Source organism: Priapulus caudatus, unplaced genomic scaffold, assembly GCF_000485595.1.
Source record: "Priapulus caudatus unplaced genomic scaffold, Priapulus_caudatus-5.0.1 Scaffold1603, whole genome shotgun sequence".
NCBI classification, from domain to species: Eukaryota; Metazoa; Priapulida; class Priapulimorpha; order Priapulimorphida; family Priapulidae; genus Priapulus; species Priapulus caudatus.
Window position 1 is genome coordinate 31,010 of NW_014578664.1, and position 16,153 is coordinate 47,162.

The following is a 16,153-nucleotide window of genomic DNA, read 5'->3' on the forward strand; positions in this document are numbered from 1 at the left end:
TGGCCATTTCCATTTTTGCCAAAAAGTGGACGTGGCTCGAACGTAGGTCGACTGGCGTGCTCCAAAATAAGACGTTCAAATCTCTCCCATAGGAGTAACAACTGTATGCAATTTGAAACATGTGGGTCAAACGGTTCTTGAGTTATCGTTGACCGTAGGCAGACACTGAAATGCATAGTGAAATTGCCAAAATCTACCTAATTTGCGTAATTAAAAAAAAAAAATCAAAACCTGTATGATATGTTTTGGGGCCAGTCCTCATTCATTCACATACCAGAAATGAGCAAAATCCGTTGAACGTGAACTGACCTATGAACTGACTTATGGCCATTTCCATTTTTGCCAAAAAGTGGACGTGGCTCGAACGTAGGTCGACTGGCGTGCTCCAAAATAGGACGTTCAAACCTCTCCCATAGGAGTAACAACTATATGCAATTTGAAACATGTGGGTCAAACGGTTCTTGAGTTATCGTTGACTGTAGCCAAATGTTGACGGACGGACGGACGTACAACAGACGACACCCCATGGCAATAGCTCATCTTGACGATGTCAAGGTGAGCTAAAAATGACCCTCGCCACCCCCTCTTCCATCATGAAACAGTACAGAAGAGACTAAAGTCCACGCACAGTTTCATCCACGTGGTTCAACCCCTGGATGGCAACCTCCAAAACTACAGGATCACCCAATGGTCAAAGCATCTTCAGGCAAGCCAACATAAGCTTTAACTCAGACCCCAGGAATCCCTCCCACCCGGAGCCAACGAGGCATGGCCGACGTGGTTATGCCTAAATCGCCTCAGGACAGGGTTTGGTCGATGCAGGGCACTCATGCAGAAATGGGGATACACTGATGATGGTCCAACCGAATGCGACTGCAGGGAGGGCCAGACTATGGGACATCTCCTGAAATGCCCCCTATTACCAGAGCCCTGTAGCCCTGGAGACCTTGAGGCTTTCAACCACCATGCCAGGTCCTGTGTGCTGCAGTGGCCAGGCCGAGTGTAGTGTAGTGACCCGAGAAGAAGACGAAGTGTCACTTTGTTACAGTGTGGCTGTGTTAAGTGTGTGTGTGTGTTTACGTGCGTGTGTGCGTGCCTGTGTGTATGTATATATATACGTGTGCGTGTGCATGTGCATGCATGTATGTGTATACATTCTGTATTCAACATTCTGTTTCATCTGAGGTGGTCAGTTCGCTTGCCATATATGCATGCATACTACTTTGCCAAACTCCTTGCTGTTTTGTCCTTTAGTGGCTTACGTACCACTATTGATCTAGCTTTGTTTTCTATTTATCTACAGTAGTGATACTAAGACCAAGAACCTATTATGAACGTACATGGGTTTTTGGTATTAGCATATATATATATATATATATATATATATACCTGTGTGTAGCATGATACATTGTATAAATAAATTAATCCTAAACTATAGCAATGCATCCAAGAAGTGAAAGGACATCTTACCAGTACTTTGTCAAATCGCCAGTCTGGCATGGTTACTTTGTCTCCATGTGTTTTATATGCGTTACCTACATCCATGAAAGCAATAATGAACATTGAAGCAACAATGCAAATTTCCGTGGAGCTGTTTCATAATCGTGTTTACTTGGTGCTTTTAATCTTGTTTGTTTATTTCACATCTCTCTGCTATATCTTATGAATGCAGACAGCGCAGCGGAGCAACTGACAAAGGAAAGCTGCATTTTAGCCCTTCAGGGGGCGCTGCTGAAGCTGACGACGGGGGCTCACGACGAGGCCGGACGCCAGCTTCGCAACGATCTACTCGCTATCATCACCCTGGTGGCAGGTGCTAGACCTGACGCGTCGATTGTGGTAATGGTCACGTGCAACTGTCCCGGAATCGCTGTGAATCTCAGACAACAATAATCAGAATTGTTATATAGTTGTGATGAAATCTACGACTACGGTTATGGTTAATCTCATGGCATGATTCGGTTGTAATGATTGTAATATTGTCTTTAAATTGTTGCATAGCCAGCAAGTGTATGCAGAATCCTTGCATAGCTGTGATGAAATCTATAACTGCAATGAAACTCGCAATGCAATCACAATGAAATCGAGGTGTTGTCCGACGCACATTGTGACTTTCCAGCTCGGTTAATTGTCACCAGTACTCTGCATCAAGTTGATCATGATATGCAATAATGATATCATAGATATGGATACAGGCAAAAATCTGTTTCAATGGTTACCTAGATAGAACGGAAACTTGTGTATAGTGGACGCTTTTCAATTTTCTAGACTGACCGTTATACACAGGTTTGACTATTGACTACAGCGTTTGACTATTGACTTCAGCGTTTGACTATTGACTACAGCGTTTGGCACAAACATTGACAATTGGTGCCCTGCCATTGGTTGGCTTAATTGTCATGGATGAGTGTGATAATGCTGTTGTTGCACTCATTGTTACAGAATGTTGGTCTCTTCAGGCAGCTGGTAGTGCTTGCTACATTTCAAGAGGTGCGCAGCCACCATGCCCTCGTTAAGCATCTGAAGCTCACATCAAATGAGGAAGACTTTGAATTCAAGAAAATGCTCATTAACATGTTAGTGCTGATGTGCAGGAACAGCCTAGCCATGGAGGTTGGTGATCATTCTAATATTATAGACAAGCTTGACAGTAATCTCATTATAAGCAGATTTTAAGTGACATATTACAAAACTATAACAAATTACAAAATCACAATATTTATGTAGGTGGAGTTGACAATTATGATGATGATGCTACTGATGCTGGTGGTGATGATAATGATGAGGTTGAAATTCTCCACAAAATCAAATATTTAGATTGTAGTAATGCTAATGGCGATGTTGATGGTGATGACCGAACATATTTAACTTAAAGTTTATTTGTCAATGCTAGAGTTCTTCCATAAAATTTATGCTCTGCCAGAATTAAACTCTGATATCAAGGTTATGGTTTATTATATTTTATAGTTGGTTGGTATCGATATCGCAGATGCTTTTTATAAAATTTATAAGGTTTTATAAAAAAATTTTAGGTTATAAAAAATTTTAGGTTATAAAATTTATGCTCTGCCAGCATTAAACTCTGATATCAAGGTTAATTATCGTTTTGTTAAATTTCATAGTTGGATTGTATCGATGTTGCGGTGGTGTTTTTTGTATCTTCAGGAGATGTCAGCGAGCAAGGTACCTCTAGCGCTATTCTCGTTCGTGAAACCTGCCGACAGCGACAGCTCCTCCCACTGGCCGTGGAACCAGGCGCATTACGCTGAGCTGCAGCTACATGCTATGTCGGCACTATGCACGGTGGCGCCACTCTGCCTGGATGGCTATATGACATGCCACGGAGGGACACGATTGCTACTCTACCTTGAGTGGTGTTGTGCAGGTACCGATTTGTGTGGGCTTTGTTCCTATTGGTCACTTATATTTGACTTTATACAAGCGTGTCCATCCATGTGGGGCGCTAGTTCCTGTATACCCAATTGATACAAGTTTTAGGGATTGGTCGGGCTTTGTAAAGTACCAGCATGCATGTTAACATTAAGAACACTGTTGAAACAGGGCTGCCAATTTAACGTATAACTGTGATGCTCATATGATACCATGTCATATTTTAACCCTAACATGTTTAACAACATTTTTAGTAAATTTGAAATTATTGTTACCAATGACCTGCTGCACACATGCATGATAACATATGGCGAATAAATTAAGCATTTAGAATGAGTCACTGCAATTTTTACACTAAGCATTATGGTCAGCCCTTTGTCGCCGCAGTGTGTTAGAATGATATATGAAATTACTCACCTAACTGCTAGAATCATCTAACACATTTATCAGACAAAAACTATTATTGCAATACCTGGCTGTGCTCATTAATTGGTGTGATTATGCAACTATACCATGTATTTATAATCCGTTTTAATTTACACTGAAGATGACAAAATCACTGAGCGGCAACTGCAGCTACTGCATTGTCTAGATCTTCTGAGGTGTATGGCTGCCACGGAGCAACAGGAGGTTCTGCAAGATTTGTGTGACCAAGGTGCTATTAGCCAACTCACAGGTAATGTCCTTTGGTAGGCAATCACAATCACATATAACATGATAGCATTTATAACCGTCGAAATAAGAGTAGCTGTAGTGTAGCTAAAATGAGTTGAACATTATACTAGTAATATATATCTATAGATATGGTCAGGAGTAAGATAATATAGGTATATAAGATCCTATATTATCTTACTCCTGATATGGTCAGGAGTGAATAATAATAGATTATTATTATCTATTATTCACTCCTGATATGGTCAGTAGATGTGTTTGTGCAATAAAAATGCATCTTAAAAAAATCTGTTAATTATTATCAACTATATATTGGTTAATCTAATATTCTGGTAAGTTTGTGCTTTAGATATATACTATTTAATCATTATGTTAATCGGTGATTGGTTTTCAAATATGGTCATATATTGCAGATATTCTTCAAAACGACTACGTAAATATTTCAAAAAAGGAGACAGTGCAGGAAGTGCAGATTCAAAACGCAGCCTTCTTCATTCTTTCCTCACTTACTGACACTGAGAATCATAGAAAGGTACGGGTACACCAATTCATAAAATGCATTTATTGATTGCAACGCTAGTTAAATTAGTATCACATCACTGTACCAGATAATGTGTCTGAGGTTGTGATTGTATATGTAAGTGGCTAGCAGTCAGCTTGCTATTCTGCTGTTTTTAGCTTGATGTTTTGAATATAGCATGGGAGGACAAGTTATTATTAATAGTCTGTAATGGCATATTTATATATTACTACACTTATAAATGTGATGTGTATTAATGTTATTATCAGCATTATTACTGTTATCAATGTACATCTCTGCATGCCATTCAATAGGAACTATTTGGAGAGAAAGGTGTTAAGGTTCTCATCTATTACCTGAGGACTTGTCCACAGAAAGTAGCCAGTGGTCTAGGTCACAATCAACTGATGCTTACCATTATAGGCTGTGTGTGGTAGGTGGTTAAACCATGCACAGTTGTTTTATTAGACAAATAGTGTTGGTGAAATGTTTAGTGATTATCTTGTGATTTTAAAAACAGTTCACTGACAATTAAAGCTTAATTGTCTGAGTTCATCAGGTATGGCGTTCCGTGAATAACTGAACCAAAACACCTCTGTGTTCTTTCATATTAATTTTATGATCTCTTTTATGTAGGTCCTGTGTTGTTGGCTGCCCTGTTGTTGAAGATAAATTCATGGAGTCAGAAGGTGTTTTCCTGCTTTTGGATTGCTTGGAGGTGTGTATGAATTAAACAAGTTAATAGTTTATGTGATCTCAACCTAGATGTTTAAACTGTGGAGAACTAGCAGGATGGCTGAATTCAAGACAAATTCGTTGATCTCTTCACTGCAGCAGAAGAAGTTGTAATCGTAGTTTTGGCAACAGATGCAACAGCAACAGCAGATATAGTAACAGCAGCAACAATCACCAAATAACTACTGTAGGTCTTTGTGCAGTACTTAATTTGTCTTTAATGGCTGTGAAGTATGAAGGGTATGGATAACAAGAATATCTCGTTTGTTCTCTTAGCTGTGTCCAACTAGCATGCACAACTTAACCCTAGGCTGCTTACTCGATTTGTGCTTGAACCCTGCCGCTGTGCCCCATCTCGATGTCTGGAGAGGAAAGGAGCAGAACACTCTGCCTATTCTGCTCTGTCAGCTGTGGCGTAGGGAGGAGTCTGAGATGCAAGTGTCAAGAAGTGAGGATGGTGCTATTGCAGGTGCTATATTCTTAATCAATAATAATAATAATACTAAAACCATCATCGCCATCACCAACAACAACAGCAACAGCAACAACAACAATATAATGATATAACAAATAAAATGTATAAGAGGTGTGAATCCAATACTAAGGCCACGGAAATTTACCCATCAAAAGTGAATTTATCGACCATTAGATAGATCATATAATAATTTTAATAAATGTACATAATAATCCTCTGTACACCTGGAACCCATTGTCAGAAACAGAAATAGTTATGACATCATAAATCTAAATCTAATCACATTTGAAATTAAATGTTCAAAAGTTGTTTATAGATTTGTTATTGTCATAACTATTTATGTTTATTGAAACGGGCCCCTGATCTTATCATATTAGGCTAGCAGGAGTACTTTATAATAGAATTTGGCATTGTGTATCCCTGATATTAATGTAATATATCAAAGGACTTACGCAGCCATTATAATCATTAAAGCCACGTTCTTTGATGTTCTGTCACCAGATGTCTTTAAGCCATTAATGGGGAAGGATCAAGAACAACAAGAGGTAGTCCTGCTTCCTGCCTCCTGCCCTAGTGCTGCTGTGGTGGATGTATCGGAAAACGTCCGTGCCAAAATCTACTCTCTATTCACGATTGTGGGCTGGGATAGGAGTAAGGAACTCTGTCCGAATGATGAGATTACCTTTGAGCTTATACGTGGATACTTGGATTTAAAGGTAATATGGGTAAAATCATTTACATATGTTTGGACACGTACAAGTATTCAAGTGTAATAACAAATGGCTGATTGATAATGGGTTTCTTATTCATTGATTTACATTCATTTTTATGCAACATGTTATACATTTCACATTAGAAATATTGTACTATGAATTATAATAATGTAAGTTTACATTACACACTTGAATGTATACACATAATGGAGTCTCCTTGTAAATCCTATTTATAAAATTTAATACATTTAAATGTAACATCCATGTTTATGGTTGGTGCATTTAGGTTGGTGAGGTGTGGAATGAGATCATAGCAGAGCTGGAAGAGGAGGGCCTGCGTCCTATCAGCCCCGACCAGGAGGCCCTCACCACTGTGCAAAGAGCCACCCTTGCCCGTGCAGAGACTGTTGCCAGAAAACAACAGGATGTGGTGGAGGCAAAACAACAGCAGGAGTTGCTAGATGAGAAAGCTTGTTATGACGAGGTTGATAGTCTTACAATTAACAAAATAGTGAAAACGCTGGTTTCTGAAGTGCACTGTCATGTTAGCTTCAGTCTGCAATGCGCTATAGCAAAAATGGATGTGTTTAGTATGCTATAGAACAATTGTACTTGTGCAATGTGCTCTTTTGTATGAGAATAGCTGCTCTTTTGTGTGAGTATATGTGCTCTATTGTATGAGAATATGTGCCTTACATGGTATAATAATTGTTATTTAGTGGACTATGGCACAAGGGTATGTGTCTGTGTATCATAGCTTTCATACGGCTATCGATGTGAAGTACTGCTGTGTGTGTTTATGTGAGCATAAATAACAAGGCTGGCAAAATGTAATTACACGTCATTGTAATCGTCACATGATGAGTGATGTTATTGGGATTCTTCAACATCTATGCTGATGGACTTCTGATATCATCATGAACATATATATATATAATGCTAGAATAGTATTCCATACATATGTCCATGATACTGTGCACTACTGAAGAATACTCAAAAGTTTGTTAAGTGTCGGTGTTGTTGGGAATGCATGTATGGTGGAAACAAAGTTGACAAGGTTGACATATTTCAACTATAGATTAGAGAATCTCATCATTCCAAGACGAGAGCAAAGCGAGAGTTCCAGGAATACGTTAATCGAACAGCCAACTACGAACTACTGAGAAGGACTAGGGCAGCACAGCTGGGCAGTATTGAGCATTCCAGGGCCAAGCTATCACCAAGTCTTCTGTAAGTATTGGCTGCTGCGCTCAGTACACAATACATGATTTCTTCAAACTGATATTTCTATGGGTTTTGGTGTAGCTGTACCACAATATGATATCATTGAAATGCTCTTTGCACTAGTTAATTACGTGTAAATGAGTGCTATATATGATAATTTCATTTGTACGTGACTACTTTGTGAGCAGAAAATAGGCATGATCCGAATTTGAATTAAATTATTGTGAACCCTTGCAATCGCATGCTATTCTGACAGGCCCTATACTCACATGCATTCATTACTACATGATGTCACACATGTAAGCTCTCAATCACCTCTTGGCAGGCATGGTGATCCTTGATCTTTAATTCCAGAGGCACCTTTCACAGTACCGAGATGCCATCGCTGAACACAACGGTAAGTGTCGGATAGTGGAGTAGTGCGTTCACCTGTGCTGATGAACACTTCTCACATCATCAGTTTCTTATTTCTAAGGGGTACTTAAAACAATAATTGATACATCAGTAATCTTACAGTTGTGGTAGATCTTCCTACCAGCTCATTAACATTTACAGTAATTTAACATAATTAAAACACAAATTTCTACTGAATAAATTAATGTTTCAGACGTTTTGCGGGAGGCAGGTGACAGTACAAGAGATGGCTATGTCATTGGACCACTGACAAGCTGCCTAAACAGTATGTCAATTCATAGGCAAACATATATTGCAACATCTTACCGTGTCACTGTGTTACAGTGTGACTGCGTTGCAGGGTCACTGTGTTACAGTGTCCCTGTGTTACAGTAGCTGCGTTCACACGAGATTCACGGCCTCGCTGGTTCCGTACTTATCTGGTGCTGAATTCGGCTGAAATACCGTGCTAACACAACCCGCAGCGTTCACACGAGAATCGAGGCTTAGCTGGCTAGGTATAATATAGACTGGTACCCGGTCGACAGTTCCGGACAGTGCCGGAGTGAAGGTGGCGAACGGGTACCAGTCTAGGTAAGCGCACTACAGTTTCGCGGCTTACGAGGCCTCGAATTGCATTCACACGACAGACAATACGCGGCCAGCGTGGTGCCGTTGTTTCAGCGCGGAATCACTTTCCGCGCTGAATAAGCCTCGTATTTCAGTACGGTACTTGCTAAGCCGCGTATAAGTCTTGAATATTTTTACCGTGTGAACGCTCATTACGGTACTGAAATCCTCGTTTGAACTCGGCTATAGTCCCTGTGTTACAGTGTCACTGTGTTACAGTGTCACTGTGTAACAGTGTCCCTATGTTACAGTGTCACTGTGTTACAGTGTCCCTGTGTTACAGTGTCACTGTGTTACAGTATCCCTTTGTTACAGTGTCACTGTGTTACAGTCAGTGTCGTTGATACCAAAGACTTCACAACACCTTTCAATTCGAAAGACTCATTCTCAACCGTTCGACCCCTTACATGGATAAACTCCTCATCCCAGAGCAGGCAGGTTTCAGACCAGGAAAATCCTGTATAAGCCAACTCCTTAACCTTGCCCAGTTCATCGAAGATGGGTATGAGAAAGGGTTAATTACTGGAGCAGCTTTTGTTGACCTCTCCGCAGCCTACGACAGTCAACCATCGAATTCTAACCAAAAAACTATACCAGCTAGTAAAGGATGTGGGACTAGCAGAACTAATCAGGAACCTGTTGGCAAACAGGCGATTTTTCGTGGATCTCAATGGTAACCGCTGCAGATGGCGTAGACAGAAAAATAGCCTTCCACAAGGAAGCGTCCTGGCCCCTCTGCTCTTTAATCTATACACAAATGACCAGCCAGTACACACAAACACCAGGAGTTTCCTTTATGCAGATGAACTCTGCATTGCTTCACAGAAACAGTCCTTTGACGAAGCCGAACGGTCCATCACCGATGCTCTCGCAGGCCTAATCACCTACTACACAGCAAACCATCTACGAGCCAATCCCGGGAAAACACAAATAAGTGCCTTCCATCTAAAGAACAAGAGGGCGAACCGCCAACTGAAAATCAAATGGTATGAGAAATGGCTGACACATATCTATAGCCCAGTCTACCTAGGTGTTACTTTAGCCCGCTCTCTAACTTACAAGGATCACATCATCAAGACAAAGGTCAAAATGGGTGCCAGAAACAGTATTCTAAAGAAGTTGGCCACTACTAAATGGGGAACAGACGCCAGGACAATCAGAACCACTGCTATCGCCCTGTGCTACTCTGCGGCTGAATATGCGTGCCCTGTCTGGAGTAGGTCGCCCCATGCTGCAAAAATTGACCCAGTTCTGAACACTGCCTGCAGAGCCATTTCTGGATGCTTGAGACCAACCAACGTAGATGACCTCTAGCTGCTCTGTGGCATTGCTCCTCCACACGTTAGACGAATGGCTTTATCCCAAGTCGAGAAACTTAACCAAGATGAAAGTGTCAATGACACTGTAGCTCACCTTGGGTGTGATAGAAGAGGGAGGGGGGGATATATAACGCAAGAGTATATATGGGAGAACTCCCATTATATAGCATATCTCCCATTATATACTCTTGATAATGATATATGCATAAGTTTTGATGCGAAAATAAATGTTTCAGATCTACGCCTAAATGATCGCCATTTTGGTTTTCGAATATCGCGTAAATAAAAACAATAAAATATTCCAGTCAAATTACTGTAACGAAGAATTTAAAACACAATATTACACGTATATAGGTATGATTGTAGAGTTATTATCCAGTTAGACGAAATAAACGTAATAGGACGTTGTCATCTCTCCCATAGGAGTAACAACTGTTTTAGGGCTAGCCTTACACATTCATATACCAAAATTTAACAAAATCGAATGAATCTAGATGGCCATTTTCATTTTTGCCAAAAAGTTGACGTGGCTCGAATTTAGGTCGACTGGCGTGCTCCAAAATAGACGTTCAAACCTCTCCCATGGCAGAGTAAACACCTATAACTGCAATTGGAAACATGTGGGGTCAAAACGCGTTCTTTGAGTTATCGTTGACCGTGCCAAATGTTGACGGCATGACGCGTACGACAGATGACACCCTGGCAATAGCTCATCTTGACATGTCAAGTCCCTATGAGCTAAACTGACCCGCAGCCACCCCCTCTTCCATTCATGAAACAGTACAGAAGAACAAGTCCAGGCACAGTTTCATCCACGCCGTTGCAACCCTGCGATGGCAAACCTCCAATAACAAAACAGGACGCCAATGTCAAGCATCTTCAGGCAAGCCAAATCATCAAGCATTTCACGCAGACCCCAGGAATCCCTCCTCACCCGGAGCAAACCGAGCATGCCACGTGGTTATGCCGAAAATCACCTCAGGACAGGGTTTGGTCGAGGCAGGGCACTCATGCACAAATGGATACACGGGATAATGGCCCAACCGAATGGACTGCCCTGAGGGCCAGACTATATGGGACATCTCCTAAATGCCCCCTCATACAGACCTTGCTAGCCTGGACCTTGAGGCATTCAACCACCGTGCCAATCCTGGTGCTGCATGGCCAGGCCGAGTGTTGTAGTGACCCGAGAACGAGGACGACAGTGCACTTGTTACAGTGTGGCGTGTTTACAGCTGTCACTGCATTACAGTAGCTGCGTTCACACGAGATCACGCCTCGCTGGGTTCCGACTTATCTGCGTGCTGTGAATCCGGCTGAGAATACCGTTCAACACAACCCGGAGCTTCACACGAGAATCGACTGGCTTAGCTGCTAGGTAATAATATTGACTGTACCCCGTCGGAAACAGTTTCCAACACGCTACACTAATGTACGTTGTACGAAAACGGTACCGTCTAGGTAGCGATACAGTAGGGCCTCGAATTGCTCACACGACAAACAATACGCGGCACAGCGATCTGCCGAATGTTCAGCGCGGAATCACTTTCCGCAGCGAGTAAGCCTCGCCTATTTTATACCGTGCTGCTAAGCCGCTATAAATCTTGAATATTTTACCGTGTGAACGCTCAGTACGGTACTGAAATCCTCGTGTGAACGCAGCTTCTGTTGCAGTGTCACTGTTACAGTGTGGCTGTGTTGCAGTGTGACTGTGTTACAGCATGACTGTATTATACTATGCAATGATTGGTCAAGAAATTTACACAGACCTTATGGGTTTCTCTACATTCTATGTTGACATTTCATTGTATGTTCAGGTGTGAATAATAATAGATTATTTATGATTATTCACTCCTGATATTATCTTATTGCCATAATTAAGAGTAACTTTGTTTTGTTTTCACAGAACGGGACCATTTGATTGAGATGTCATCTACATGTCATCAAGAAAACTAATGCAGCAAGAGTCCAGTCAACATCACTATTGCTGTAAGACATCGGTGAAAATTATTATTATTATAAGGTTCTAGTAGAGGTCACTATTGCATCAAAGTTCCAAGAAATGTTACTAATACAAAATATCAAGAGTGCTCTATTACGCACTCTTGAAAATATGTACTATACAAATGTTGCTGTCAAAATATCCTTAATGGGTTATGACTATCTTGCCTTTAAATACGTGATAAACAAATTTGTTAGAGATATATTGTTAAGTATTAATTTGGTAAATATATATTTGATTATAGCATAGATATATACAACCCCTGTGTTGTATATATCTATGATTATAGGTATGAAATCACGAGTAAATACATACATTGTCAGTTTTATCTGGACTCGTTGACTCATTTGATTCAATATAATACCACACGTATTACCCTCTACTTTACTTTGTACCTTAGATTGTATTCTGCACTGCTTGAAAACTTGCCTGCAGTCGAGAAGTGTAAAAGATAATGAGTAAAATTTGCTGTGAATTTTCAACAAAAATTTATTTACAGAATCAAACTAACAGTGAACGAGTAATATGACTACACGTAAAAATACACCAACGTGATGCTGAATAATAACGAAGAAACTGCGTAATAAGACAACCTCATTTTATCGACGAACAATTGTTACTCACATGCACCACAATACACCCAAACGGGAAAACCCAAGTAACTGTATACCATATAATATAATGTTAGCTGTTACTACAGTATGGTAGTGGATCGACCATCCTAATGTAACATGGGATAGACTAAGAGGTAAAGACAATAGACTGAATAAAGCGTGCTTGGGATCTATTAACATGGTGCCCCTATTTTTTACGTGATTTTTAATATACAAACTTGATAAAACGTTTAAATTTCACCCCATTGGATTAGGTAATTGATTTTGCATCCCTATACAAAATATCATGCTGCTGTTATAATAATATAACCAACTAAATCCACGAAAGCAATAAGCACAATTACGACTTTCCTACTCCACAAGAAAAATCATAGAAGAGAAGAGATAAAATACGATAACACGAAAACAATAACTAATTGCTGACCACAAACAAACATACGTAGTAAACTGTTATTGATTGATGAAATAAATCTATTATTAAACGGTTTATAATTCTCTATGTATACACATTGTTCCTATAACAACAAGTTATATAGTGCAAGTTATATATTAAGACGTGGCACATTATAGTTTAACCTGCACTCATGGAAAACCAAAGTCAAAACACGACCTCTGATAAGTATGATGCATCACATTTTTGTCTCTGCTCATCTGTAACTGTACATAAAACAGTACATATTGCTCAAGTCTTTTACAACATGCTCTTCAGAATGCAGCTACTGTGCATTAATATATTACTGAGATGAAGAAGCATGCTTTTGCTTGTAAATACCTACAAGAACACCAAGGTGAACAAACGTAGGTGTTCAGGGGTGAACACAGACTAATGCCAAGTCATGGGGCAGGTTTAGGCAATGAGGTGTTGTTGTTTTTTTCTGGAGATAATATTAATATATTTAGCAAGGCTTAAAGTGATTTCATCGACTGATTCCTCATGAATGCAGATTTAACCAGCATGCACACCCAATCTTCTGAGAATCCTGAAGCTGATAAACATTGGCAGGAGTGAATAAAAACAAACGTTTTATTTTGTTTTTAATTACCCCTGATATCGGCTTATACACTAATGCTATATCATTAAAACCATGACACTTCATGGTAATATATTACACATTACAAAAGGCGGATCCTTCAATCAAAGCTCGTAAGAACGAGCTAACACGGGTATGTGACGTGAATACTCTACACAATGCATGTATCCCTTATCGTGCCAAATTCCAAGCACTCTTGTTGAGAGTGGAATTTGTGTAACGCCCTGTGTATCTACTGTGAGCACATACCTGTATGAAATCTGTCATGTATGAACTGCATTATGAATCTCTGAAAATGCAAGGTGACTTGGTCGTTGGTACGAAATGCCTTCGAGGTCTCAGACACGATCAATAATGCAGTCTGGGAGACAGCCAGTGGAATGGTGAATGATAGTGTAGGCCATGGTCACTAACCTGGTCAAATTAACTAGTGATTTCATCACTGGCATGCTTAATAAAACAGTCAAGGACACAGTCGATGAAACGATGAATGAGAAACACAGTCGAAAGAACGGTCAACGACACAGTCATGGCAACAGTCAATGACATTGTTAATGACCCAGTCAATGACATTGTGAATGACACAGACAATGACATTGTTAATGACACAGCCAAGGACATGGTTTATGACCTAGCCAAGGATAAGGTCAATGACATGGTCACTGAGACAATCAGCAACCTGGATTCTGCTTCCATCTATGGGGTGCATCCTCACCGCTCATACGGCTCGTGCAAATGCAGACTCTCCCACGTGACTTGATATCTTCATGACGTTGTGGATTGGGACAAAGTGCTGAAAACGGCAATACTCAGATAAATGTCTACATTGACTTGCCACAAACCTATGGCATGTATTTTGTTTCATAATTCGATTTTTTGTTTTATGGTTGATTTTATCACATATAACATTCACGAATCGAATGCTTCGATTCACGGATCGAATGCTTCGATTTACGGATCGAATGATTCGATTCACGGATTGAATGCTTCGATCCGTGAATCGAATCATTCGATCCGTGAATCGAAATAGAGGAAGAGGGACGAGGTATATAAGGAGGGGATAAGGTGGTACAGGAGGAAGGAGAGAAGGTAGAGGACGAGGGAGAAGGTAGTGGGAGAGGAGGAGGGGAGAAGGGGTGGAGGTAGAAGAGGTAGAAGACGAGGGAAAAGGTAGTGGAGGAGGAGAAGGGGGAGAAGGTAGAAAAGGGGGACAGGAAGGAGGTAGAAAAGGGGTACAGGAAGGAGGTCGAGGAGGAGGGTAGAAGGTGGTCGAGGAGCAGGGTAGAATGTGGTCGAGGAGGAGGGTAGAAGGTGGTGGGGGAGGAGGGGGAAAAGGTAGAGGAGGGAGGAGGTAGAGGGGGAGAATGTGTGGGAGTTGGGAGATAGGGGACAGAGGAGGTAGTGGAGGGGGAGAAGGTAGAAGAGGAAGGAGGTCGAGGATGGTGGGAGAAGGTGGAGGAGGTGTAGAGGAGAAGGAGAAGATAGAAGAGGGAGTAGGTAGAGGATGGTGGGAGAAGACGGAGGAGGTAGAGGAGGGGGAGAAAGTGGCGGAGAAGGAGGGTAGAAGGTGGTGAGGGAGGAGGTAGAGGGGGAGAATGTGGTGGAGGGGAGGGGGAGTTGGGAGATAGGGGAGAGAGGAGGTAGTGGAGGGGGAAAAGGTAGAAGAGGGAGGAGGTCGAGGATGGTGGGAGAAGGTGGAGGAGGTAGAAGAGGGAGTAGGTAGAGGATGGTGGGAGAAATAGGAGGAGGTAGAGGAGGGGGAGAAAGTGGTGGAGAAGGAGGGGGAGGAGGTAGAGGAGGGGGAGAATGTGGTGGAGGAGGACGAGGAGTGGGGAGATAGGGGAGAGAGGATTTAGAGGAGGGGGAGAAGGGAGAAGAGGGAGGATGTAGAGGATGGTGGGAGAAGGTGGAGGAGGTAGAGGAGGGGGAGAAAGTGGTGGAGAAGGAGGGGAGGAGGTAGAGGAGGGGGAGAATGTGGTGGAGGAGGACGAGGAGTGGGGAGATAGGGGAGAGAGGATTTAGAGGAGGGGGAGAAGGGAGAAGAGGGAGGATGTAGAGGATGGTGGGAGAAGGTGGAGGAGGTAGAGGAGGGGGAGAAAGTGGTGGAGAAGGAGGGGAGGAGGTAGAGGAGGGGGAGAATGTGGTGGAGGAGGACGAGGAGCGGGGAGATAGGGGAGAGAGAAGGTAGTAGAGGGGGAGAAGGTAGAAGAGGAAGGAGGTCGAGGATGGTGGGAGAAGGTGGAGGAGGTAGAGGAGGGGGAGAAAGTGGTGGAGAAGGAGGGGAGGAGGTAGAGGAGGGGGAGAATGTGGTGGAGGAGGAGGAGGAATGGGGAGATAGGGGAGAGAGAAGGTAGTAGAGGGGGAGAAGGTAGAAGAGGAAGGAGGTCGAGGATGGTGGGAGAAGGTGGAAGAGGTAGAAGAGAGGGAGAAGGTAG

At 41.8% G+C, this 16,153-nt stretch overlaps 2 protein-coding genes across 2 annotated transcripts in view; one reads left to right on the plus strand and one right to left on the minus strand.

The window, feature by feature from the left end:
- LOC106817125 (cilia- and flagella-associated protein 69-like) overlaps positions 1-12,451 on the plus strand; it is an 18,169-nt gene extending 5,718 nt beyond the window's left edge. Inside the window, exons 8-21 of the mRNA XM_014821772.1 lie at positions 1,673-1,839; positions 2,443-2,613; positions 3,166-3,385; positions 3,938-4,066; positions 4,476-4,594; positions 4,897-5,015; positions 5,219-5,300; positions 5,594-5,786; positions 6,294-6,508; positions 6,792-6,989; positions 7,584-7,735; positions 8,084-8,126; positions 8,337-8,408; positions 11,978-12,451. Of these exons, the coding sequence (XP_014677258.1) occupies positions 1,673-1,839; positions 2,443-2,613; positions 3,166-3,385; positions 3,938-4,066; positions 4,476-4,594; positions 4,897-5,015; positions 5,219-5,300; positions 5,594-5,786; positions 6,294-6,508; positions 6,792-6,989; positions 7,584-7,735; positions 8,084-8,126; positions 8,337-8,393 (1,865 nt within the window). The 3' untranslated portion in view covers positions 8,394-8,408; positions 11,978-12,451. The remainder of the gene's footprint in view (positions 1-1,672; positions 1,840-2,442; positions 2,614-3,165; positions 3,386-3,937; positions 4,067-4,475; positions 4,595-4,896; positions 5,016-5,218; positions 5,301-5,593; positions 5,787-6,293; positions 6,509-6,791; positions 6,990-7,583; positions 7,736-8,083; positions 8,127-8,336; positions 8,409-11,977) is intronic.
- Positions 12,452-12,544: 93 nt separating this feature from the next.
- LOC106817128 overlaps positions 12,545-16,153 on the minus strand; it is a 16,584-nt gene continuing 12,975 nt past the window's right edge. Inside the window, exon 15 of the mRNA XM_014821775.1 lies at positions 12,545-14,511. Within this exon, the coding sequence (XP_014677261.1) occupies positions 14,437-14,511 (75 nt within the window). The 3' untranslated portion in view covers positions 12,545-14,436. The remainder of the gene's footprint in view (positions 14,512-16,153) is intronic.